This window comes from Triturus cristatus, chromosome 10, assembly GCF_964204655.1.
Source record: "Triturus cristatus chromosome 10, aTriCri1.1, whole genome shotgun sequence".
Taxonomy (NCBI): Eukaryota; Metazoa; Chordata; class Amphibia; order Caudata; family Salamandridae; genus Triturus; species Triturus cristatus.
In genome coordinates, this window is record NC_140593.1 from 1,195,952,062 (window position 1) to 1,195,979,173 (window position 27,112).

The window sequence follows — 27,112 nt, forward strand, 5'->3', positions numbered from 1 at the left end:
GGAGCTTCTGAGAGGCGGTCAGGTGTGACTTCGGCACATTGATGGAGAACCCCAGCGAATGCAGGAGGTCGGCCGTAGCCTGGAGATGGGAGATGACTGCTTGGGGCAAGCCCTCCAACAACCAGTCGTCGAGAAAGGGAAAGACTGGAAACCCTGATCTGCGCAGATGAGCTGCGACCACCGCCATCACTTTCGTGAACACCCAAGGGGTGCAGGTAAGGCCAAAGGGGAGCACGGAAAACTGAAAGTACTCGTGGCCTACCGTGAACCGCAGGTAACGCCGGTGGGCCGGCAATGTGAAAAAAAGCATCCTGCAAGTCCAACACTACCATATAGTCTCCAGGGTTGAGGGCAGACAGGACCTGGGCCAGGGTCAACAATTTGAACTTCTCCTTCTGAGGGAAGCGGTTGAAGTTCCTGAGATCAAAGATAGGACGCAGGCCCTTGTCCTTCTTGGCACCAGAAAGTAGTGGGAATAGCAACCATGACCTACTTCTGGGGCAGGAATTCATTCAATGGCTCCCTCAGGTGTTTGTTTGTTAAGCGCGACTACTCACCCATAAGGGTCTCAAGGCGCGGAAGGGGGGGGGGGGGGTTGTCGCAGGTTCCAGTCCATCAAGGAGGGGGTCTGTCGAAGAGCCAGGTTTTGAGGTTGCTTGCGAAGACGGGGAGCGATGTTATCTGTCTGAGGTGGAGCGGAAGGTCGTTCCAGGCTCTGGCCGTGAGGAAGGAGAATGAGCGGCCTCCCGATCTGATCTTTCTGGTGCGGGGGACCCCTGCGTAGGAGAGCTGGGCTGATCGTAGGGTCCTTTTGGGTGTGTGGAATTTGAGTCGGCTGTTCAGGTATGCTGGTCCGGTGTCGTGGGGGCCTTGTGAGCGTGGGTTAGTATCTCTAAGGTGACTCTAGCTTCGATGGGGAGCCAGTGGAGTGTTCACAGGTGCTGGGAGATGTGGCAGTGTCTTGGCAGGATGAGGCCCAGTCTTGCGGCGGCGTTTGGATGTTCTGTAGCTTGCGGGCAAGGTTTTTGTTTATTCCGGCATAGAGTGCATTGCCGTAGTCAAGCCTGCTGGTGACCAGGGCGTGAGTGACGGTCTGTGTTCAAGGGGGATCCATTTGAAGGTCTTACGTAGGAGGCGGAGCGTGTGGAAGCAGGAGTACGAGACGGAGTTGATCTGGCGGTCCATTTTGAGTTCCGAGTCCAGGATGATTTCCAGGTTGCATGCGTGGTCCGTGGGGGTAGGCGGGCTTCCGAGGGCGGGGGGCCACCAGGTGTCATTCCAGGCGTCTGGGTTTGGGCCAATGATGAGTACTTCCGTTTTGTTGGTGTTTAGTTGTAGGCAGCTGTTTTTCATCCATTTGGCGACGGCTTCCATGCCTTCTCGAAAGATGTATCTGGCGGTGTTGGGTTCGTTGGATAGGGAGGGGAGGAGTTGGGTGTCGTCTGCGTATGACACAATGTTGAGTCCGTAGGTTCCGACGACAGGGGCGAGCGGAGCCATGTAGATGTTGAAGAGCATAGGGCTGAGGGAGGACCCCTGGGGGACTCCGCAGGTGGTAGGTGTAGGGTCTGAGAGGAGGGGGAGGGGGGGGTCTGACCCGCTGTGTTGTGCCGGAGAGGAAGGAGCGGTTACAGTCGAGGCCCGTGTCTTCGATCCCTGCATCTTGGAGTCTGCGTATTAGGGAGAGGTGAGAGACTATGTCGAACGCCGCTGAGAGGTCGAGGAGGATGAGGGCTGCTGTTTCTCCTTTGTCCAGTAAGGTACGGATGTTCTGTTGCGGCGAGGAGGGGGGTTTCTGTACTGTGGTTTTTTCTGAAGCCGGATTGGGAGGAATCGAGGATGTTGTGCTCTTCGATGAATGTGGGGAGTTGGCTGTTGATGGCTTTCTTGATGACTTTTGCTGGGAACGGGAGTAGGGAGATGGGTCTGTCGTTTTTGAGGTCGGTGGGGTCCGCAGAGGGTTTCTTCTGGAGGGGGTTGATCTCAGCGTGTTTCCAGTCGTCAAGGAATGAGGTGGTTGCCAGGGAGCAGTTGACGGTGTGGCAGAGTATGGGTGCGATGGTGTCGGCGGCTGTTGAAAATGTGGTGGGGGCAGGGGTCCGTGGGGGCCATGGAGTGGGTTGACTTCATCGTCTTCAGTGTGTCTTCGGTGGCGAGGGCTGTCCAGTTGTCGATCGCTGGCTTTAGGGTGTCGGGGTGGTTGGTGAGGGTTCAGTGTGTTGGTTGTCTTCGTCGAAGTTGTCGTAGATGCTCTTGATTTTGTGGTGGAAAAAGGTGCTGAGTTTGTCGCAGAGGTCTTCTGAGGGAAGGATGTCGGTGGACTCGCTAGTGGGTTGGGCGAACTCCTTGAAGTTCTTTGTTGTTGTGTGCATGAGTGGAGATTCTGTCTTCAATCGTTTTTCTGATGAGTTGGTGGTGAGCGTTGGTGGCGGCTCTGAAGTTGTTGTGGGCTTCTGTGGATTTGGTGTTCCTCCAGGCCTTTGAGGCGGCGGCAAGTGCGTCTGGACTCTCGTAGTTCAGTGGTGAACCATCTAGCTTTCTTGGCGTGGGTGTTGTTGTTTTTCTTGAGGGGGACTATGGTGTTGGCGCTGTCGGAGAGCCATCTGTGCAGGGTTCAGGCTGCGGTGTTGGCGTCGTTTTCCGCGATGGTTGGGGTGGAGTTGCTGAGTGATGAGTGCTGGTCTTCGGTGATTCTGGTCCAGTTTCTTCGTGGGAGCAGGTGCTGGTGTCTGTGGATGGTGGGTGTCCCTTGGCCAAGAGAGCCGTAACTTCCTGTTGGAAAAGGGCCAGATGATCCCCGACATTTGATGGTACTGAGGTGGCATGGCTGGAGGGGGTAGTCTCGAAGGGGAGGGAGTAGGCCCTTCGGACTATTTGCAAAACCCACCTGTCTGACGTGATGGTACGCCAGTGGGGGAAGATGATGGCGAATCCTGCCACCCACTGGCGTGTGATGGGCCTGAAAGGTTGGACTAGGAGGATTTGGAGGCTGCTGCAGAGGGGGCGGTGGTGGACTTGCTCGCCCGCTGGCCCCCAGAACCACTGCGATGGTTCCCACGTCCCCAGCCGCGCTTGCGCCAGTCTGTGGCCCTGGAGGGACATGGTGAGGCACTCCTTCCGCAGCCACGAACGGGGCGAAAAGCAGACTGTGCAGGGCGTGTGGTGGAGAGGCCCAAAGACTTGGCCGTAGCCCGAGAGTCCTTGAAGCACTCTAGCCCACTGTCTGCTTTGTCGCCAAACAGGCGACGACCATCAAAGGGCATGTCCATTAGGGTGTTCTGGACAACGCCAGAAAAGCCAGTCGACCTCAGCCAGGTGTAGCGTCGAAGGGCTAAAGACATTGAAATAGTCCTACCCAGCGAGTCGGCGGTGTCCAGTCCACAGCAGATGGTAAACTTTGCTGCGTCTCTCTCCTTGGGCAACTGCACGGAGAGCACGGCCCAGGCCTCCCCCGGGCACTGGGGCAGCACTTGCGCAACCGTATCCCACACAGAGAGGGAATAACGGCCCAACAGACATGCAGTGTTACCCGACCGCAGTCCCAAGCTGGAGGAAGAAAACATCTTGCGAAGTTGGTCCAGCTTTTTGGATTCCCTATCAGGTGGCGCGTTAGGGAATGCGCCTTTGGATGTCGAGGGTTGGACCACCAAGCTCTCAGGGGTGGGGTGTTGGGAGAGGAAAGTGGGGTCACCTGGGGCTGGGTGGAGGCCTCTGGCAATCATCCTATCCACAGGACCTCCTGAGTTGGGCCTGGACCAGGTGCCCAAAAGGATGTCGGTTAGGGCTTCAATGAACAGCAGCAGGGGCTCCGAAGAGCTCGCTGCCGGCTGAAGCACCTGTCATGTTAATCCCAACGGCCACCGTAGGTAGAACGAGGTGGATCGCCTCGGCCGCCCTACACAACACCACAGCGTAAGACGCTCCCTTCTCCGTAGCCACCATAGGAGGAAACAATATGCCACAGTCTGGTGAAGTATCCAGGCCACTGGCATCCCCCAGTTCCTCTCTCCAGTCAGGATCATAATCCAACTGGTCGGTCAAAGGGGCTCCAGACCCCTCCCAGTCTTCCTCACCCTCCTCTGGCTGTCAATCTGGCTGTTAAGGGCCAGGGTGGAACACAGGCACAAAAATAGCCATCAGCGCCGGTCCGGCTCAGTTTCCACATCGGGCAGAAGCCGGGGTCCAGCCAAGTCCGCAGGGCCCGAAGGTGCACAGGCAGAGTCGAACTGCCCAAAGATGGCATGCATCGCAGAACTGACGAAGCTAGGCAGGGGGTCGCTGTCGCTCCCGCGAAGGGAGGAAAGCCTGGAGTCGACCCTGTGGGCTCTGCAAGCAGAGTCACGAGAGGGGCACCACCCTTACCCTTCATCGCGTCAGGAAGTCGAAGAGAGACTATGCTTCTGTAACTTCTTATTGTGCTTCGACTTACCGGACTCAGAGTGCGAAGACTTGGAAGAGGTATGATGATGGCTCAGCAACCGGTCCCTGGACCTCCCACGGGACCGGGAGCAACGCAGAGCCGACTGCTGGGCCTCGAGTAGCTTTCGTGACCGCTCCCGCAAAGACTTCGGGGCCATGGTCCGGCAGTAGGAGCACGACTTGGGGTCGTGGTCGCGCTCCAGTCACTAGAGGCCCACGCGGTGCAGATCCATCACCAGTCGGTTACAGGAACCACAGGCCTTGAAGCCAGGCATCCCTCGTGCACCAGGAGTCGATGGACTCAAAAAAACGATGTCGACAAAAGTCAGTCAAAAAGTGACTTGATGTACTGCTCTCTCCGGATCTGCGCTTGCTGGCACGGAGAATGAAAGAACTGACATCACATGAGGGCGGCGTCTATGTAGCTACCGCGAAGTCATCTCGGCGACCATGACAACGAACACAGAGTCGATGGACGCCACCTTCCGACACGTCTTTTATTTCTATTTCTGCTCCTTATAGTTCTCTTCCTTGGTGAAGAGGGTGAGTTTGTTAGTGAATCCAGAAAATTCTTCAAGCAGCAAAACTACACCGACAGGTAAAAAACGATTAGTTTAGGAGCGTGAATCTTTTCTGGATTCAATATGCTGTACATAGACTTTGTAGCGGTTTGCTAGTCTTGTGGTAGCTGGGTGGAAGATGAACTTTGGTTTGTAAATAGATGATGCAAGACCTTTTGTCCTACTTGTGCTTCCTTGTTCATTTGAATGTCCACACAGTAATGTTTTGTGAATGTGTGTACCAAAGACCATGTGGCAGCCATGCAAATGTCTTGACTAAGAGTGTTAGCAAGCAATTGTTGCTCCTTTCTTTCTGTGGAGATTCTTGTAAAATTTGTCCTGCATGCTTGTGACACAGTTGTATGGCTTTTGCTATCCATCTTGCGATTGTGTTTTTGGTTACTGGCCTTCCCAGGAAGCTTTTTGCAAAGGATACAAATAATTGTGTTGTCTTCCTGTATTCTTTAGTCTTTTCCACGTAATACATAATTGCTCTTCTTGCGTCAAGTGTGTGCAAAGCTCTTTCCGCTTTGTCCTTTGGATTTTGAAAGAAACTTGGTATCTGTATACTTTGATACCACCTTTGGCATGAATTGTGGATCTATCCTCATGACAATTCTGTTACTATGTATTTGAAAGTAGGGTCACTATAGTGTTAGCGCTTGTAGTTAGCCAACTCTACGTAGCGATTTTATTGCCACTAAAAATGCTGTTTTTATTGTGAACATTTGTAGCGTTGCCTCGTGCAGTGGTTCGAAAGGTGCCTTCATTAATTGTGCTAGAACAAGGTTTCGGTTCCATGTTAGTGCTTGTACCACTTTTGGAGGTGCAATTCTTTTTGCCCCTTCCAGGAATCATTTGACCACATGTGAGGTGAAGAAACTCTTCCCGGTTTCTCCTCTTGTGTACGCGACAATTGCTGCGAAGTGTACTTTTAGTGAGGTAAAACATAATTTACTTTGTAGTAAATGTGAGGTATTTCAGCACTGTTCTTTCTCTTGTGATCTTTGATGACAGACTTTAAGACACCATTGTGTGTATCTTTTCCATTTTGCTGTGTATCATTTTTTTGTTGCTGGTTTCCTAGCTTCTTTTAGAACAGCCATTGTGCTTTCGGGTAGTTTGAGGTGTGCAAATTCTAAGTCTTCAGGAGCCATGCTGCTAAGCCTAAGCTCTCTGGTTCAAGTACTTTCCCGTTTTGCATTGTTAGCAAATCTTTTCTTCTTGGGATTTTGTACATTGACCCCTGTGAAATTTCCATTAGTTCCGGGAACCAAGTCTGTCTGGCCCATTGTGGTGCTATGAGAATCATTGTCATCTTGCAGATTCTGCATTTACAGATTACCTTTTTCAGTAATGGTATTGGGGTGAAAAGCGTATGCAAATATCCCTGACTAGTCTATCCATAGCACATTTCCCAGGGACTGGTTGCAGGGTCGCCTAGATGCGAAGCGTTGGCATTTTGCATTCTGGGGTGTTGCAAATAGGTCGATTTGTGGAGTTCCCCATTTTTTATAAAATGTTTTGCACTTCGGTTTGGTTCAGTTCCCACTCGTGGGATGCTGCTGTCTGCTTCTAGATTGTCCTTCCCTGGTAGGTGTAGTGCTAACATACCTATTCCTTTTGTAATTGCCCATCTCCGCGTCTGCTGTGCTAGATGCGAGAGTGCTACAGTGAGAGTCCCTCCTTGTTGGTTTATGTAAAACATAGTTGTGGTGTTGTCTGTTTGTATCAACACCTTTTCCCCATATAGCTCTTTCTGAATGGCTTTTAAGGATAAGAACACCGTTTTTAGTTCCAAGATATTGATGTGCTTCACCGCATCTTGAGATAACCATAATCCCCTTATTTTGAGATTGTCCATTTGTGCTCCCCATCCCATTAGGGACGCATCGGTTATGGTCATTGTTGGAGGTGTGAAAGGTCTTCCCTGTGGTGTTTGCTCTGTTCCACCATGCCATCTCCTGATGAACTTCGTTGGTGACACCTACTAGATCCTCCCAACTCCCTGTAGCTTGTGACCATTGTGTTTGGAGCCATTCTTGAAATGGTCTCATGTGTAGACGGATATTGGGAACTAAGTGAATGCATGAGGCCATCATTCCTAGTAATTTCCCCACTGTCCTCACGGTCAGGTGATGCCGCCTTCTGGTATAGGAGAGTCTCTTTTAGTAGGAGGTGTTATCCTTTTCTCGTTAGTGAATGCTTTCCCAAACAGTGTTTATTTCTGCACCCAGACAGGGATCCTTATTGGATATAGTGCTACATATATCAAAGTATTGTTTTACCCTAATTATTCCCTCTCCTTCCTCCCTTTTTCCTTCTTCTTGCCTTTCCTTTCTATACGTTTCACAGTTTTACACTATCACAGTACTTGTTAAGACAATTTTCATGTATTATTTTTCTCACATTGGGTGCAAGTAGAATTTCGGTGTAGCTACTCATTATTGGGATTTATTTGGCAATACACGCTAAAAGAACCAATCACATAATTATGGAACTCAGTGTGGCCTCTTTTAAGGTCTTTTTAAGAATTGTGTTTTAGTTTTTAATCTGTTCTGTAGGATAAGGTCGTGGCCCTCCTGATTAAGACAGTGCCGAAATGCACGTTGAGAAGATCCATCTCTTAGCCACCAATTTTGACTTTAGATTTATATTTAAATGTATGGATGTTTGTCCAACCTTTCACTGATCAAATTGTGTTTTATATGATTTGTCGACACCATGTTGTATTGTAATTATGTATTGTCTTAATATTCTTGAAAAAAATCCCTTTTAAAACAAACCAAATAAAATGTATATATGTTTTAATATAGTTAACATGTGTTCACACTGAGTTCTCTCTATCATGTCTTCCTGTTTTCTAAGATTTGCTAAATTCAGTGACCGTTTTTTTGACCTAGGGTTTTTACCTTCAATTGTACTATTGCCCAGCCTAAGGAGCTCTAGAGCATTTGCAGGGGGGTATATATATATATATATATATATATATATATATATATATATATATACACACACACACACACACACACACCTGTTGAGCAATGCATTCGAATTTGCAATGCACCACTGGTTTGCTGCGCTGCTCTCCACCTTTCTTCTCACAAAGTCCATCCTCTTACTTTCCTTGTCAGGAGGTGGTCCCACAGTAGAAAGCACATTTGCCCTCTTCCTTGCTGTTAAGGCAATGATAGAGTCAGCTGGCACTGATCCCCTGATATATAAAGGGTCTTTAGAGGAGTGTTCATACTTTTTCTCTGATCTTGGTGTTATAGCCTTGCAAACAGCAGGCTCCTTGAATGCCTCTTTCCCGGGTCTAAGACACTAGGTAGCATTGGTAGGAATTGGTTCCTAGATTGTGTAGGCATCAAAGTCTGCAATTAAAAAAACAGGATTGAGGTTTTTCTTCCTCTAGCTGAACCCCATAAGTTTCTGAAGCCCTTTTTATCATCTGGTTATACATGCCAGTGTCATCTGGGGGTGATGGCCTCGAAGGATATGATTCTACAGACTCTTCGGTGTCGAGATCTTGCCATTGGAACTCTTGAGTCTGAGTTCGACGTTTCCGCGTATGCTTGTACATCGAGTTCTTCCCTGAAGTAGTAAGAACCTTCCTCCTACTCTTCGATTATTTCTGGGGGTTTTGGTGGTATTGTATCTCTGGTAACCCCTTGGGTTTCGGTTTCCCTTGTTTTCGCCAGTATCCTGAATTGCTTCAAGCTTTCGACTGAGTCTTTTTTGCACTGAAGGATATTCGCTATTTCAGCTTTGAGCCTTCTCAATCTCTGCTTCTTGTGTTCCAGGCGCCAAGATTGTCCGCTTTCTGACTGATGAAGCATCCTTTTCAAGACAGTCCTTCAACGTCTTGGTCTTTGAGGACCTTTGCCGCTCCGGAGTCATTACCCAAGGATCCTACGGTCTGTTTGGATGCAGCTACGGTCGCCGAATGCTTAGACCCAGAGGATCCCCTTTGTGGTGTAAGAGTTCAATTTTCAAGACTCTTCTGTTTTTTTCGAGGTCGACTACTCTTACCTCCTTCGAAGTCTTCTTCTCTACTTCCACGACCAAAACTTCTGTCTCCTCGTCGCCTTCTGGTCCTTCTGCGACGTCGTTTTCCTCCTCACTGGAGAGGCCCAGGTCTTGCAGCGGTGGTCCTTGGCCTTGCATGTTGTAATTGGCTCGTCGCTGCCTTTCTCTTACCCTCAACGTCTTCGGGGTGAAGACTGAGCAGGCGTTAGTCATCGCTTCGATGATCCAGCGGCAGGTACAGGTTACAGACTGTGTGCTGATCCTTTTGAGCGTATTTGTGGTGGCAGTTCTTACAAAACTTGAATGGCATTTTGTCCATTACTGCGCCCGTGGAGCCCCCTGCATGCGCATTCTCCGGTCGTCGACAAAGTTCTGGATTTCTTCTTTTCATCAAACTGCGGCGGTCACAGATTTAAAGATAATGGAAGATAACGCTCTACCAGTTTGCCAACGATTTTTCTCAGTTTTTCGACGATTCTTCTCTCCAATCTCAGGAGCTTCTCCGTATCAATCCAGACCCAACGGCAGAAAAAAATAATCTGAAGATTGTTACCAAAGGTGGGGCTTCCGGAGGAAGTCAGTCAACTTCATAGAAGGGCACCAAATAGTACTACGTCATCAACACCCACCAACAACAAAAATACAATTACGGACCCAACCACTAGATGGCGGAATAATGCACAGCATAGCGAATCCAGAAAAGATTCACGCTGCAAAACTATAACTAACAGTTTCTTTGATAGTTTGCTTCATGGCATTCGTGGGACTCCAGAGTCCTGACTTTCAGGTTGTCCATGTACACTCCAACCCTTGTTGGATGAATCAGTCACTGTCATCACCATGGGGGCTGCTGATCTGAACAGTCTACCCATCCCCACATTTGTCAGGTTCCACCATTCCATTTCCTTTTGCACGCTTGCTGTGACAACCACCAAATCCCATCCATTGCAGATCCATTCTTGTATGGGGCACATGTGTAGTCTTGCATGTGGTATAGGGAAATACACGATACCATTATGCCCATCAATTTAACAACAGTCCTCACTGTCAGATTGACCCTACTGGTAAAGGGAATTTGCTCTATAATTGCTGCTGTTCTGTTAGTGTCTGGGTATACCCATTCAGTTCTTACATTTGGGTCACTACTAGGAAGACTTTCACCTGTCCTGGTGAAGATTTCTCATGGCGAACCCAAGGTAGTGTACCGTTGCAATTACTGTTTATATGTCTTGGTAGCATTTTGGACTTTGCTTTTACCAGCCAGTCATCTAGGTATGGGTAGACATGGATGTCCTATCCTCAGTTATGATGCCAATGCTGCTAGACATTTTGTAAATACTTGGTGCAGATTTTATGCCAAATGGTAGCACTCTGAATTGGTAGTTTACCCTGTCCAGGACATATCGGAGGTACTTCTTGAGGCTCTGGTTTATTGATACACGCAGGTAGGCATCCTTTAGATCCAAGGTGGCCATGTAATCTCTTCCTTAGGAGTGGTGTTACCTCTTGTTGTGATGTCATTTTGAAGTGTTGAGTCAATATGAACTTGTTTAGATACCTACGGTCAGCTTCCCTTTTAAGTCTGGTTTTAGTACTGGGCAGTATGTGAGGCGATCCCACTGCCTGCCTCCCTCAGGGCAGGAGGCCTTCCCTATATGCTCATTTTCTGGATGTCTGACTTGTGCGATTTCCTGCACCCTTTAGGGTTTTGTTTTACTCTTGGAGGGGCGTGTGGCAGAGGTTTGGGGAGTCCTATTTAGCAAACACAAAAAGTGACAGAGGAATGATTGCACTTGGTCTAACCACTGGCAATTACACAGTGTAGCAATCCATCACTCTTACTCATCATGCCACCTCAGTGTGGACCAATCCATACTCAATCAGGCTTGACCCTTCTCTGCAAAAGAGCAATCCAGTATGAACTGCCGCCAGGCCCTCCCTGAACTGGAACACAAGCAACCCAGGACTGGTTTTGCCCTAGTTATGGTCTCATCACCCGGGTACAGCTTGGTTCCAGTGAGCACGGGACTCATGTCAGGGCATACCGATGCCACTTAGGGCAAGGTGCGAAACAAAAAGTGATGGAATTAATGCTTGCAATTGGTCTAACTATTGGCATTCGCTCAGGGTAGCATCCAAACTTACTCTTCTTTTGCTCACCATACTACCTGAGTTTGGACTCTGGCATGGTGAGCAAAAGAAAGCTGGGTTGGGATTCTACCTAGAGACATTGCAAGTGGTTAGACAAATGCAAGTATTCCTCTCATCGTCTGTTGTGTTTCGAGTCCCTATGCAGTAGCCAGGTCTTATGAATACGAGACAATTGCCTGAGACGATTGACTGCCACTTCTGGAAAAACCCTCCTATTCAGCCCCCACCCCTCCCCCCTCTGGTTTTTCGTGGTGGGGCTGTGTGGCAAATGAGTCACGTATTGTTGATCCACCATCCAAGGTTGGGTGTGGCCTCTCCTCAAAAGGGCTGCCTTGCTGGATGCTGCCCCTGCTGGTGTGCCTGTTGTGATGAGTGAGGCTTTGTTGTTACTGGCACTGTTCGGTTGGAAAGCCTGCCCTGCCTGTTGAGTGTTCTGGCAGTCGTTCCTCTTCTAAAAGATCTTTTGCACTGCCCCTTTTGCAGCCTTTTTATTATTTGTTGCAACGCCTCATCTGCTTGTCCAAATAGGGTTTCAACAGTGAAAGGTGTATGGATGACTGAAGTCTACACTTCGTTTGAAGTGCGAGACTCTCAACCAGGTGTGCCCCCTGAATGGGGTGCCTGTAAACATCTGTCTGCTGCATCCAGCAGTTGAGGCAGGAGTGGCTGGTTTTTTAACTTTCTGGACCACTGCCATGTACCTCTTGCGGAACTCCTCCCATCAGCCCTTCCATCTCATCCCACTGCTGGTGCACATAGCAGTTAAGGAGCACATTGGAGTTGGCTATCCTCCATTGTGTGGTCACCTTTTCATCTTTCTGCCTACCAGGTCCACTCTTGCTCTCCTCTGGTGGTGGAGGCCCGGTGATGTGGGGACAATGTTTCTCTTCCTTGCAGCAGTCATAATGATCGAATGAGCAGGGACATTCCCTTTGATGTACTTGGGGGTCCTGTCAGGAATGCTTGCACTTTTCCACACAAGGGGTTATTGCTCTTGCTATGGCAGGTTCTCTGAAAGCCTTTCCCCTGGTCCAGGTAGCTGGGAAGCATGGGCAGATAGAGGTTTGCTTTCTAGCCATGCAAATTGTACCCCATACATGGCTGCGTTTTTGATAATACTGTTGTACAGGGACAGGTCACCCGGGGGGGGGGGGGGGGGGGTCGAAGGCATAGAGGGGTAGTTATCCATGCCCTCAGGGGACTCAGCATAGTTTGTTGTACTCCTCCTGTTCTCCCTCATGCGGGTCTAGGGTCCTCAATGTCTGGTTGCTACTTATCCTCAGATCCAGACGGCCTGGATTGGATGCAAAACTCCGGGGTTGAAACTCCTTCCTACTCTATAGAAGTGCTGCCATTTCGGCTTCGAGCCTTTGCTTTTTCCACTCCACCTAGAGCACTCTTTGACAGCATGGGTGGAGTCTTACTTTTCAGAATCAGCAGCTCCCCATACCTCATGTCTTTCCTCTTCTTTGTTTGCTCTAGAGTACCAATTTGCGTCACAGGTTTCGAAGGTTTGCCCAATCGGTGTCCTTTGGTCAGGATCCTTCACAGCTCCCTATGCTAGTGCTGTCCTTCAGCCATCAGGTGCGGATGCTGCTCTCAAGGAATTTAAGTCTGAGCATGTAACACCCAAGTCTTTCAGCAGTTTAATTACCTTTTGCAGTCTTTCAGCATCTTTTGCTGCCTTCTGACGCTTCTCTCCTGTCAGCGTCTTAGATGTCGGATTAGCGCCGGTTCAGCATCCAACATTCTTAGTCTTTGCTGGATAGGCCAAGGTCGTTCAGGGAATCCTGCATCTTGTGGGTGCAAGTCGTGGTGTGCTAGTCTTTGTCCGCATCGTACCTAGTCGCTCTTTAGCACAGGCTTCACAATCTTGGTCCTTGTGGTCTTTCGGCAGGCTCAGATTGCAGACCTTGTGTGGATCCCTCTGCGCAAACCTGGGGTGACTGTTTGGGCAAAATTTTAAATGGGTTTTTCTGTGACGCATTGCGGTCTCTCTCCTCTTCATTCTCTGGCCACATGGGTTTCACCGGCAGGTCCCAAAGGCTCCTCTTTTCTGTTAATTCTTCCAGTGGCTTTAGGTGTTCAGTGCTATTCTGGTCCCCCCCCCCCATTACTAGGAAGTCTTCTGTGCTCATCCGTCGTACTTCCAGACTTGAGGAAAAAAAAAAAAAAAAAATAATCTTAAGATGGCAACCACGCACTGGAACTTCCGCGGCACTGTCTGACGTCACACAGGGGATGGACTTGCCCTCAAATAGTGGTCGACAACCCAAACACACACACGAGAGAAGCATGTTTTCAGACCCAATCACTAGATGGCGGAATAGATGCACAGCATGTGAATCCAGAAAATGAATCATGCAGCAAAACACCAATTGAGTTTTAAAAACACAGAAGTAAAGATGAATAATCCAGAAGTCAATTCCTCCTCCACCTTTCATTCATCTTGCCACGGTAACCTGCTGGTCTAACTGCTTGACATTTAATAGAAAATGGGACTGACGGGAAGCAAGCGTGCAGACCAAGACACTTTCCTGCTCCAGTCCTCCCCTACAGTTAAACACACTCCTGATGATTTACTTATGTCCTGCTCCGACGTAATTTAACCCCACAGTCTATAGCTACAGCATCAGTTTTTGCAAGTTTAACATTTTGTACAGCATGATACGAGCTTCGAAGCACCACAGAAAGTAGGAGTAGTCATAGCTGCTCAAATGAAATGGGGAGTGATTGTCAGAACTTGGATCAAATTCCTTGCAGGATTATTATAATGGACATACCAAGAACACATCTTAAGGGCAAGAGAAAAAATGCAAAAAAAACATGTCACGTTTGAGTGCACTTTATGACTAATAAAGAATACGACACATTAGAAAAAAATTCAGTATAGTTTATTCAAAATAAAAATAAACGGAAACGGAGACTGGCAATTGTATGGCTTTTAGGTGCGCTACCCAAAAGCTTGTTTGTGGAAAGGGACAACCAAGGGGTCCGTGCTCCTTTTGTTAAGTCAGGTTCCTTAACATGAATGGGATTAAGATAATTTTCAAATAACTGTCATTTTAGTTGCCTTTAAAACAAACTAACTGCTCCCATTGAGAGCAACTCAATCTTCTTGCAAAGCCTCCCAAGTTTGTAAATTAATCTGGCCGGTGTTAATCTTCAGGCATCTATTTTGTGTACCTATCAGTAGCGTTACACACTAGTGGCACATCCGATAATGTATAAATAGAAAACAAAAAAAACATACCAGCCTACGTGGGAGGGCACAAGCCATCTACTCGCTTCAAATTAAGAGCACTTGAAGAGGTAATTATAGAAAAAAAAAAAAAAAACATGGCATAGAAGGATGGGAGGAGAGAAAACCTCTACCTCAAAGAAGGAAAAAATATAAAATCAAAAAAAACACCTCTGCTCCTAATTCCTGTTCAAGTCTTAAATTTGTAAAAATTTTATATACAAAAATGAGGTAATACACATACATATTTACATTCCAAGACAGACATGAGGTCTGGCAGTGTATGCCACAATGTAGCAAGCCCTTATTCATATGGGCTAACCACTCACAGGAAATAGGAAACTGGGGCACTGCTGGAATCAACAGATGAAATCACAGCGGAACCAAGGAGGCTTCCAGCTTCATCAAGCGCACACTAATGCATATATGGTCTCACTCTGGTCACTAAGCAATAGTCCACTCAAAACTGGCAAAGTGGTGAACAAAGGCTAAGCGATAGGACCAACACATGACCTGCTACCACATTAAGGGGACAGCTACGTTTAGTTTGATGTGCATTGGCATACGCAATAACAAACCAATCATTTCAGAGACATTTCTGGCTACCTTGCAAACGCCACCCTACCAGAATACTACAGTTCTCATAAGACACCTAGCAACTATAAACAAAAAACTGAATCCTTACCCACCTGTCACTTGATGCTTTAGTAAAAGAATCTAGTCTTCCTCCAAAATACACCCAGGTAAGCGCACCCCCATTCCAAAGGTTCCACTTTGTAAGGCGCTATATGATCAACAGAGCAATGTGGCTGTTTGAAATTCCCCATGAAGAAGGGCCATTCTATTTTGGGACAAGAGAAAGCACATACCTGGCAAGGTTGCAGATCATCTCGGGTAATTATTGCAGTTTCCCTGGAGAATATCCCCCCCCCCCCCCCCCAATTCCAATACAGATTCAACTGGAATAGATATAAAGACTACATATATAGTACTTCCTCCCTACTACACAAACATCACCTCCGCTCTTAGAACGAGAGATGCAGCAGTTGTATACCTTATGGAATGACACGTTTACTAGCCAAGAATCGTGACACAGCAAGTTGGATTCTGCTACAGAACTGGGATGCCACACCTCATAAAAAGAAGAAACGAAAGACAAAAAAAGGGAATATAAAAATTGTAAAAACCATTCGATAGGGTAGAACCAAACTCCAGTTCTCAAACGATCAAGGACGGGGAGCATCAAAACATTGTGGCGTACGGCCTTAAAGTGACCAAGGAAAGGGCACCACCTCCATTGGGAACCACAGAACAACCAAGAGTGGGATGCAAAATGGTTTAACCAGGAGAGCTGTTCTATGGCTTTGCTGCAGGCACATGCTTTTATACCACAACTCATGTTCCAGCCTCTATTCAGACATGGCCAGTAATTTCCATCCACAAGTTAACTTCCCCAGTCTGTCTTTAACGCAGTATACAAATAAAAACCAGAATTAAAAGAGCTGTAAAACTTCTTGTGCTGGGCTGAAGAAAGTGCATCCCTTGATGTCTTTTAGAAGAGGTACTTCCGGCAGCCCTCTGTCCCACATTTGCACTCTATCCGCACTCGCTTCTTCGGAGACGCCGCCAGACCGGCTAGTCCGAAATTGGAGTCCATCCGAGTACTTTCAGCATCCACGGGATCCACTGCAGACAAGGTGACAGAAAGGAACACTAGTACCAAACTACTTAAAAGTACCACCCATCTCTCACCCTACAACCGCACAGCCATAGTCCGGAGTATTGTAAACTCCTCTGCTAGCACACCTCACTCATGGCCCTAACATCGCATGAGCTAAGAGCGAGCAAACCGCTTCGCCTGGGAACATGCATCATACCTGCTAGCGAGTAGTGAAACACATTACCAATGCACGTCAATTGTTAAAAGCAGGACCCCATGCACAGCTTCTACTGGAGCAGACATGCAGCATCTCCTGAAAACTCAACATCCTAACAGAGCTCCAAGATGCACTCTAACAGGACCTCGCCACTCGTGTGACTGTATACCTTGCATGTTGTAGTCAAAGGTGAGCTCCTCCCCGGGGCGGATGGTGCGTGTGGCAAAGAATGCAATCCGAGGTAGCCTTTCATCGATGTTTTCAATGAAGACATTGTAGACCTGGAGATTTGGGTTACACTGGGGAAAGAGGACATGATCAGAAAGGCAAAGCAGAAAGAACGGAAAAAACCACCAAGACTATCCTCACAAACCAGAATTAAACACATGCATCCCCTCGTTATTTATATGAAAGTTAATTATTAATCCAGTACAATTTTCACAACAAAAAGTGGGTGGTATTGTTCAGCTCAACCCACATACCACTGTTGCTTTCTGTGTCAAGTCTGGAAGCTATCCCGCACCTGTAAGACTGACCCCCAACACCCAATCAATGGTGAGGGCACCAACAAGTTGTGTCAAAGCACACCCACCCGCCAGGTTACATCAAGGACCCTCGGGGTATGATGTCACAGATGGCCCCAATAAGAAAGGAATGCCTTCTAATTTGCTTACACTGTGGTTGACGAAGTGGGAGATGTTGCCATAGTAAGCCGCATCCACTGTGTACACATCCTCCACGTAGTCCAGATCGAAGAGATACGTGGCACCCTGGCGGTCATAGACCTGCCCCCGGCGCTCTGCCTCCTCGGAGGTGATGATCTTTCATGAGAAGAAAAACAAGCATGAGGATTGGCTGTGAAGGGAGAGAGACCGCGAGCGCAGAAGAGTTATGGTCTATAGTAAGAGGGACGATGCCCCTCAGGCTGGGACGTGGAACAGGGGGAAAGCATTTAAAGTGGAACAAAAGAGTCCGTTAGTCAGACTGACAAGAAGCAAGTGTATTAAGGAGGGCATCTCAGTACTGGGATCAAACAATGACTTTTTCACCACATTCAAAAATCTGGATTTGGAGTAATAGTGCTATGAAGGACACGGACACATGGGGACACACACATGGGAGGACACACACACACACACACACACACACACACACACACACACACACACACAGAGAGAGAGTCACACACACACAGTGAGACACACACAGGGAGACACACTGTGGGTGTTAATGACAGTTTAATTGGACACAAAGGACCACCAGGATTTCACATCATGTCTCGATAGAAGCTCTATTGAGAATGTCATGCTACAGACCCCCATGCTGATAATGGGGAATCCGAACGCAGAGACTGCAGTGTATTATTTAGTTTCATATAGAACTAGCTAGACCTGAAGGTATCGGAGCGCTTTGCACGGTATGTGAGTAAGTTTACAAGAGGTACATGAGGGACTCCCAAGAATAGTAGTTGAAAACATACAGCACTAAGTGGTTACCAAGCCACCCAAGCACATGCTATACCCGCTGCAGTGAGAGCACAGCACTGATGATTTCAGGGTCTCAGCTGGTCACAGCTCTGCGACGCCACATGGGGGACTCCAACTCGAAGCCTGGTGAAGTACTGCTGACCTCCCCATCCAGAAGCATCATAAACCGGGCACACTGCTAGCTGCCAATGTCCCTGCCTCGTGTTGGCGACTTTCATACTGGAGCGCAGATCACACGGCGTACCCATTCATCCTTGCAAGCCAAAAACAGACACCGGACGGCCACGCCGCACTGAATTATTAATGAATGATTGCCCTAGCAGCAATAATCCAAGGAGATAAACGTACAGGGGATAATCGGGATTTGGTCAAAACCTCAAGTGCCTATTTGAGTGCATGTCCAGATGTAGTTTAAGGCAGCTCCGGGGTCCTCCGAAGAGCCAGGTCTTATCTGAAGGCTGCCAGGATGAGACCTCCTTCGTTCCTTCCTGCAAATTTTGCCTGGTGATGTCGGGTTCCTTGGTGAGGGAGAGGATGAGCTGGGTGTCGTTGGCATAGGATACTATGCAAAGTCCATGGTTTCCAACTATGGTTGCAAGGGGGGGGGGGGGGGGGGGGGGCGCCACGTAGCTGTTGAGGAGCATGGGCCCGAGGGAGGATCCTTGAGGTGATTTGCATCTTATCTCTGTTGGTTCAGAGATGTAGGACGGGAGTCTTATTCCTTGTGTTCTGCAAGAGAGGAAAGAGCGAATCCAGTCTAAGGCAGTTCCCTGTATGCTGGCATCGTGGAGTCTGGCAGCTAGTGTGCGGTGGGAGACGGTGTTGAAGGCTGCTGAGAGGTTGCAGTGTGGCCATGATCTAGGAGGGTGCGAATGTCATCAGTGGCAGCTAGGAGGGCAGTCTCGGTGAAGTGTGGTAGCTGGGCGTTGACGAATTTCTCAATGACTTTGGTGGCAGAGGAGAGAGATGGGCCTGTAGTTCTTGAGGTCTGTCGGGTCTGCAGAGGGATTGGACTTCGGCGGGATCCCAGTCGCCGGGAAACATGCCTATGTCGAGGGCGCAATTGATTGTCAGTTGTAGTTCCGGTGCGATGGTGGAGGTGGCCCTGAGGAAGATGGGCAGCAGGCAGGGGTAAGTGGGTCCTCCAAAGTGGATGCTCTTCATAGTCTTTGCGATGTCTTCTGTGGGACAGGGGTCCAGGTGAGTAGGGTCGGCTGGGTGGCATAGCTGGTGGATGGTGTTGGGCCGGTGCCTTGGTAGTCAAAGTGGTCGTAGTGTCTCCTGATTGTGGCGGAAGAAGGAGCTGAGTTTATTGCAGAGGTCCTGGGAGGGGAGTCGGTGGTGGTTTCGCTGTGGGGTCTGTGGAATTCTTGTATGATGGTGAAGAGTTCCTTGGAGTTGTAGGATTTGAAGAGGATTTTGTCCTGAATTTGTCCTGAATGAAGTGTCTCTTCGTAGATCTGATGAGTTGGTGATGTGCTGTGGTGGCAGCCCTGTAGAGGGTCCGTGCGAGCTTGGATTCTCGGCGGTCCATGGTGAACCAGGTGGCTTTAGTGTTGTCTGTCATAGTTCTGGGAAGGGAGGGAGTGGGGTAAGAGTGTCTTGGCGCAGTCAGAGATCCATTGGTGGAGGTAGTTGGCTGCTGTGTTGGCGTCTGTTGAGGTAGGGGGGAGGAGTGCGGCTGAGGTGCTCTTCAGTGATCTTGCTCCAGTTTCTGCGCAGCAGGTGTGGCATCGGCTTGTGTGCGGTGGGTTTCGAGAAGGAGAAGTGGACTCAGTGGTGGTTCCGTGGTGCGATTGAAGCGAAGTTTCCTCCGGCGAAGGAGGGAAGGGAGGGGGCAGGGGCGTCGAGTGTCCCACTGTGTGGGTGTGTGTGGAGACGAGTTGCTTCAGTCCAATGTTGGAGGTTCTCTAGGAGGGTGGTGGAGTGTCTCCAAGCAGTATGTAGTCCGTGAAGTCAAGGGCGTGATGTAGTCTGCGATGGTGTTTGTGAACTGGGGCCGGGTGGTCTGTAGCAGTGTGTTCCGGAGTGTCGTTCTTGTGTTGGGCTGGATCTCGAAATCGATGTGTTCCAATGGGGGTGGGAGGGCGTAGTTTAAAAATGAGGCTGCCAGTTGGAGTAAGCTTTTATGGACAATGGCGAGGCCTCCTCCGGGGCGGTCTTTCCTCAGGATCTTGTACTCATCTGGGATGGCAGTTGCAGAGCTGGTGTTGGTCCAGGTCTCGGTGAGAAAGGAGACGTTGGGCGAGAGGGTGTTGAGGTGGTCCCAAACTTCTACTGTGTGTCTGTACAAGGAGCGGATCTTGGAGGATGCAGCTCAGGGGGGTTTGGGTGCGCTGGCGTCCGGTGGGTTGGCGGTAGTTGTCTGGGCACAGGAGGTGGGTGAAGGTGCGGCTGCAGTGTCCACAAGAGAATGGGCCTTGGGAGTTGCTCAGCGTCGAGAGCTGGCAATTGTTGATGCATCTAGGGTGGAGTGCGTGGAGAATGCATTGAGGGCCCCGTTCCACAAGTCTGTACACTTCCACATGGTCACAAGTGAGTGGACGGGATGCTCTCCGCGCAATTTCAAACTGAATGGCACGCGAGAGGGCTGCCCTCTCCCCCTCAAGGGGGGGCCCCTCCCTCCAACGGGTGCCCTCATACTGGAACCCACCGTTCGTAGAGACTCTGGATGGTCTGGAATACAGATAGAGGATAGAGCTTCATTATGCACTAATGACCTGCTTTTCTACATCCAAAATCAGGCCATCTCCATCCCAAGGTAGACTGAAATATGTAAGGTGTATGGAGGAGGTCTCTGGTTTACAAGTACACTGGCAGAAATCTACCCAAGACATACCAGAGGAGAGACCCGATGGTGCCTAGCCTCTACAGACCTTCAGGTCTCCAGTTATGCTCACTGTTTTGCCATGGAGGGTAGAAGTTGGGACCTGAATATGGTTTCCCTTCTGACAAACCTAAGGCGCCATCTCCGTTCATGGACTTGACTCCCCACTCAAAGGTGGTGTTTCAAAAGCGATAGCACTGCACAGATTATCAAAGCCTCCTCCACAGACCCCATTTTTTGTTATTTACAGCTGCAACATGACCTTTCCTATCATAAGGACAAACTAAGTAAGAGGCATTCAGGAATTTAACTACCTTGAGGCAAAACCAGTCTCCCAAAAACTAGGGGGGAAAAGCCTCCAGATTATAGCAAGCATTTGTGACTACCGCCCTAAACGCATTGATTCCACGGAGACAGAACTGGGAACAAGATGTGGGCCAGGTGAACGATGATGAATGCATATACAGCAGGATGGCCCAATGGTCATTGGCCATCTCCCCCCCCTTCCCTCCCCTCCCTTCGCATCCCACCAGCTTAAACGTCTTTATCGATACATCCAGATGCTGACGCAACTTCGGCATTTAGGGGGGATGGCTCAAATTCTCGACTTTACTAGAAGTAGTTTCCCCAAGGGTTACCAGTTACAAATGGTTTGGACGTCCCTTGGTGGCTGCCTATTGACAAATATGTTCAGTTCTCAGTAATATAACAGAGGACCAATAAAGCTCGACTCCAAGATAGGGTGGTTCCAGTTACACGTTCTTTTGTTGCCATTGGCCTCTTGGCGGCTAGGAGGGACATGGCGCGTCATCTGTGGGAAGCTGTGGCCCCCCTACAGTAGCAAAGTGGACTAATGGCACATATTTCTGTGCAAAGGATGAGGAGCTGGTGTACAAGGCATGTGGTGCTGCAAAAATAGATACAAAATAATAAACATAGATGGAATCAGTGGCAGAACTACTCACAACTTCAAATGAAATATTTTCCCTTTTGCCATGATATTGCATTTGTAAATGCCTCCGCACCCCCCCCTAAATTCCGAGCTTTTATCTTTGTTGATTTTACTCAATTAGTGGTTATATGCACTGCTGGGCAATGTGATAAATCTACATCTCTCTCTCCCTCTACATCCATCTCCCTCCACATCCATCTCCCTCTATCTATATAAATAACCTTCTAGTTAGCCTAAGATTTCACCTGTACAAAACCAGTGAAATTCAGCAATTGGTTACCTGAGCTAACTATAACTAGGTTCACGGAATGCACTGCTAATGACCTCACATATTACATCACTCATGACATGGTCAGTCACACCACAATATTGCCCTGGGGAGGTGGCAGTGATCCACGGGACTGCAGGATGTGAATTCAATTAAAGCCACAGGGGTGGGGCGGGTCGCATTGTTTGAAGATGAAGCCCCAGAGAGAAGGCAGTCCCTGGACATTAGTAAGCCCGGGGGGGGAGTGGGGGGGGGGGGCTGTGCGAACCCCCCACCAACACACACTATGCAAATGCCCCCAGGGCGTAGCCCTTGGAAACAGTGACATGAGCATTCACAATGAAGGGCATGAACACCACACAGGAGGATATTTAACAGGATTAGTTTTTTTCTGTCCAGAGGCACTACTGCAACAAAGACATGATTAGTTGAGTGTGCTCAATCACTTCCACCTAGGCAAACACTTGTACTAGTGTTGTGGGAAAGAGCCACTGCTTAAAGACTGCATGAACTAATGGGATAGGAAAGAAATCAAGGGCCAAAGGACTGATAATTTGAGGGTAGCAATATTAGGGGAGGACAGAGCAGAAGTGAGCAGAGTAAATCATTTGGCTTATTTAAAAAGGTCATAGTTGACAAGATTAGGGAAGCACAAATTAACAAATGGAACAGTGAAGTAGTATCTGGCCATCTGCCCCACTTTGGGGTTTGCCCAAAATAAGAATACAGGCTAAGTGTATGGACCATTCTCTAGGTGGCTGCTCTGCAGGCCAATAACAGAATGACTAGGGCAGCTATAGCTGCCTTCCCTCACAGCATGGGCCTCTGGGTAGCAAATATTTGATTAGTTCACCTTTCAACAGAATGCAGCTTTCAAATGCCTTATTTTGTCAAGAGCATCTAGCTCGACAAAACTTAAGTAGGCAGGTTTCTTGTATTCATCAACTCCTTTTATACTAAAATTGCTTCTAAATTTCGAAAAAAGGAACTACACAACTTCCATTCTTTTGATACACAGCACTGTATCAAGCAGCGTATCAAATATATATATTTTAATAGATGTCCCATAAATTAAAAACCCAGGCTGCTATAAACGAGATCTAAACAATCTCATTAAGGCACTAATAGATGGATTGTTAAAACAATGGATTGCTTCTCTGGTGGATCGAATATTTGCCTAGTTAAAAAATAAATCTGCGCAAACAAGATCTTCGACCTTGTAGATTGGGGCAGATACAAATATGTTCTATAGCCAGACTTTAAAATCACATTAATGATCTGAACAATTGCCCTATGTGTGGGTTTCAAGTACCTTCGAATTGATACAAAAGAACGTGCAAGCACAAGTCTTAAATATTTTTTTGTTTTTGCCTGTACGTTAAAAACAAAGCACAGTTGTTTTCAGACGGAGTAGGAATAAAATGTCAAGTTGCTATGTGGGTGATTAGAAAGAGCATAGATCTTCCAGTCTATAGTCCTGCTTAAACTTATTTTAATAGGTTTTTACGGGGTAGTCTTGAGACAGGTCAGGAAAATTGTGTTAGACTGCCCCAATGCAAAGTTCAGTTAAAAAAAAAAAACAAAAAAAATTACATTGCAGGTCCTTCTAGATTATCCACTTTAGTGTTAAGTCAATTGCATTATTACATCCACATAACTTGTACTGGTGAGGCATATAGTAGCAATGGTATAAAAGTTTGGCCGTCAGGGCTGTGACCAACTGGGTAATTGCTCCTCTTCCAAAGAGCTTGACAAACCTAATAGCTTTCCCAATTATGTTTTTTTTTGTTACTTCCTGGAATGTACATGTCCAGCCAGGAAAGTTTGGTGTCAATGATAACACCAAAGTACACATATATATCAAGTTGCGAGATTGCCTCCCCGAAAGACCAATTTATGGATTTAACTTCCCTCCCAAATGTAACCACTTTAGTTTAGGAATAATTCACTTGGAGCTTATTTTCCAAATTGTAGGGGTTTGAGCCAAGTTATGTTTCAGGACGGTTTATCAGCAGTGGGGAGGGGTCTAGGGGCAGGAGGAAAAGCTTCACATAATTGTTTTAGAACGCTATAAGTGGAGAATCAGATATTTGGCCTTTTTAAAAATATAAATCTGGTGCATAATGGAGCCTTTCCATGGCTCCGATATTAGTCCTTCTGAAAGAACATTTGGAAAGGAAATGGAAAATATATATATATATATATATATATATAAATAAAAGAGAGGCCCACAAACAAGGACTCACTTTTATAACATCCACTGGCAGGCCGTTCGGGCCTGCTGCTCTTGATGTTTTTATTAACTTTAATTCTTTAGTGATCTGGGGCAATGTGCTTCTGTAACTTGAACTTAAATAGTGAACTTAATAGAGCAGGAGTTTAACGCATTGATGTGGGATGCCGAGGTGTCATTGAAAACAACAAAATGGTTACTTACCAGTAGGAGTAGCTTTGCAACTTGAATTTTCTGGATTCACATGCTGTGCATTATTGCACCATCTAGTGGTTAGGTCCGGAATAGATTTTCTTGCTTGGTACATCTACCACCATTTGGTGCTGGGTCCATCTCGTGAAGTTAGACGGTGCCCGGAAGTTCCTGTGAGTGGTAGCCATCTTCGGATTCTTTTTTTCCCCCTTTTTTCTTTCGGGGAGGTCTTAAATCCTGTTGCCTTTAGGCGTTAGTTCTTTGGTTTCAGTGATCTTTTGTCCCACCCGTTAGCATTCCTCCTCTGAGGGGAGATGGGTGGATCGCATGTGAATCCATAAAACTCTTCAAGCTGCAAAACTACTCCTACTGGTAAGAAACCATTAAGTTTTGCATTATGAATCCTTTTGTGGATTTACATGTTGTGCATTAGATTATGTTGCAGTTTTCCCCTCTTTGGGGTGATTGTGGTAAGATGAGGAAGACTTTGCGAACAGGTGTAGAATGACCTTTTGTACCACTTGAGCTTTCTTAGGTATCTGTATATCCACGCAGTAATGTTTGGTAAATGTGTGTGGGGGATGCCAATGTTGCTGCAGCACATAGGGTGTCTATTGGCACGGCGGTGCCCCCTTTTTTTCCATGTTGAGTGGGCTCTATGCCGTGTGTAGAGTTTTTCCTGCTAAGGCATAGCATACTTGTACTGCCTGTACAATTAAACGTGCATTTGTCCCCTTTGTCACGGGTGCCCCCTTGTTGGACTTTGAGGGAGACACAAACAATGGATTACTTTTACAGCGGTTTGTCTGTTGGAGAATGTATAGTAAAGCCCTTACGTCCACGGTATGAAGGTTTCTTTCTAGCCGTGTTTGCAGGTTTTGGAAGAAGACTGCTAGCTGTATGCTTTGGTTCATGTGGAATTTGCTTACTACCTTACGTAGGAATTGAGGGTGTGTCCTTAGGATAACTTTGTCCTTTTGGATTTGCATGTATGGCTCCTCACTCCTTCACTTACTTGTCAGAGAGGTTATGACTATTAAGAAGGCAGTCTTTATGGTCATGTATTTGACTTCTGCTTTGTGCATGGGATCGAAGGGTCCAGTCATTTGTTTTGTTGGGACGGTGTTTAAGCTCCACATTGGGGCAGGAGCATTTCTTGGGGGTGCAATTCTCTTGAATCCTTCAAGGAATCTTTTGACGACAGGTGCTGTGAAAAAAAAAAAAAACACATTTACATTAATGTCTCCTTTTGTAGGCTACAATTGCTGTCAGGTACACCTTGAGGATGGAGTAGCTGATGTTATGGTCAAGCAAGTGTGTAAGATCTAGGGGCACTGTTTCCTGTGTGGAAATGGAGTGAAGGGTATTCTTTTTTGTTCGCCATATTGTGTACTGTTTCCACTTAGATGCAAAGCATTGTCTTGTGGTCTCTTTTCTTGCACCCTTTAGTATTCCCATTGTTCTTTGCGGAAAGTTTAAATGTCCAAACTATGTATTCAGGCGCCAGGCTGCTAGGCTGAGCGTTGCTGGTTCTGGGTGAAAGATTTGCCCCCTTTGCATTGTAAGGAGATCCTGGTCTGCCTTGAACTTGATAATTTGTCCCCTGGACAGTTCGAGTAGGCTTGAGTACCAGGTTGGTCATGCCTATTGAGGGGAGTATTAGATTGGTTTATGGTTGTTTGGCTTTCCCCAGAACCTTTTGTAGTAGAAGAACTGGAGGAAAAGCATATGCAAATGTCCCTGTTCAGTTTAGTGACCGGACATTCCCTCTTGATATGTGGTGTTGAAACCTGGATGCGAAGGGATGGCATTTTTTGTTCTCCATTGTTGCGAATAGGTCTATTTCTGGAGTTCCACAAAGGTTGAAGACCTGTTGCAGGCTCTTGTGTTTTATCTCCCACTCGTGCAAACTGCTGTTCTGTCAGCTGAATTGATCTGCTTCGGTGTGGTCCTTTCCTAGCAGGTGAATTGGTTGTAGGCTGATTTTCCTTGAATTGGCCAATTTCCATATTTCCTGAGCTAGTTTGCTTAGGGTGAATGAGTTCGTTCCTCCCTGTTTGTGAAAGCAAAACATGGTCAGGTTATTGTCCGTTTGGATCAATACTGTCTGTCTTCCTATGTGGGCTCAGAATGCCTTCAGTGCCAAGGAACACAGTCTTCATCTCTAGGAAGTGGATGTGTTTTATAGTGTCTGAATTGTTCCATTGACCCGTACCCTCAGGTTTTCTGAATGTGCTCCCTAAACCCTTGTGGGACGCATCTGTCACGATTGTCACTGAGGGAGTTCGTATTTTGAAAGGTGTGCCTAGTGTCATGTTCTTGGATGCTTACCATTGTATCTCCGTCGGAACCTTTTCTGTTAAACTAGATCTTCCCAACTCCCTGTGGTCTGTGACCAACTGCAGCACAGCCACTCTTGTAGAGGGTACACATGGAAGCGTGCATGAATGAAGAGGGGGAATGCATGATGCTATCATTCCCATGAGTTTGACAGTCCTCACTGTCAGATGGACCCTTATGGTAAAGAAGAGTTTGCTTGATAGCTTGTATTCTCCTTTGGGTCGGGTATGCCCGTGCAACCTTGGAGTTTAATCTTTCTCCCAAAAAGGTCTTTTTTGTTCTGGGTTTGTTGATGCATTTCTGGGGGGTTTATTGAAATACTCAATTTTTGCAGTGTGGTTATCACCCGATTGACCTGTGTGTAACATCTTTGCTTAGAATTTGCCTTCATCAGCAAATCATGTAGGGATAGGCGTGGATTCCTCTCCTTTTTAGGGATGCAGCAACCGCTGCTAGGCACTTTGTGAAGAATCTAGGTGCCGATTTTATCCCGAAAGGCAGGACTTTGAATTGGTAATGAGTGGTCTAGTGGAAGA

At 47.5% G+C, this 27,112-nt stretch overlaps 1 protein-coding gene across 1 annotated transcript in view; it reads right to left on the minus strand.

The window, feature by feature from the left end:
* Nucleotides 1–14,037: 14,037 nt before the first annotated feature.
* The window catches only part of SUV39H1 (SUV39H1 histone lysine methyltransferase), a 94,017-nt gene continuing 80,942 nt past the window's right edge, over nt 14,038–27,112 (minus strand). The window contains exons 5-7 of the mRNA XM_085629620.1: nt 16,952–17,098; nt 16,447–16,576; nt 14,038–16,086 (exon numbers count right to left, since the gene is read on the minus strand). Of these exons, the coding sequence (XP_085485746.1) occupies nt 15,953–16,086; nt 16,447–16,576; nt 16,952–17,098 (411 nt within the window). The 3' untranslated portion in view covers nt 14,038–15,952. The remainder of the gene's footprint in view (nt 16,087–16,446; nt 16,577–16,951; nt 17,099–27,112) is intronic.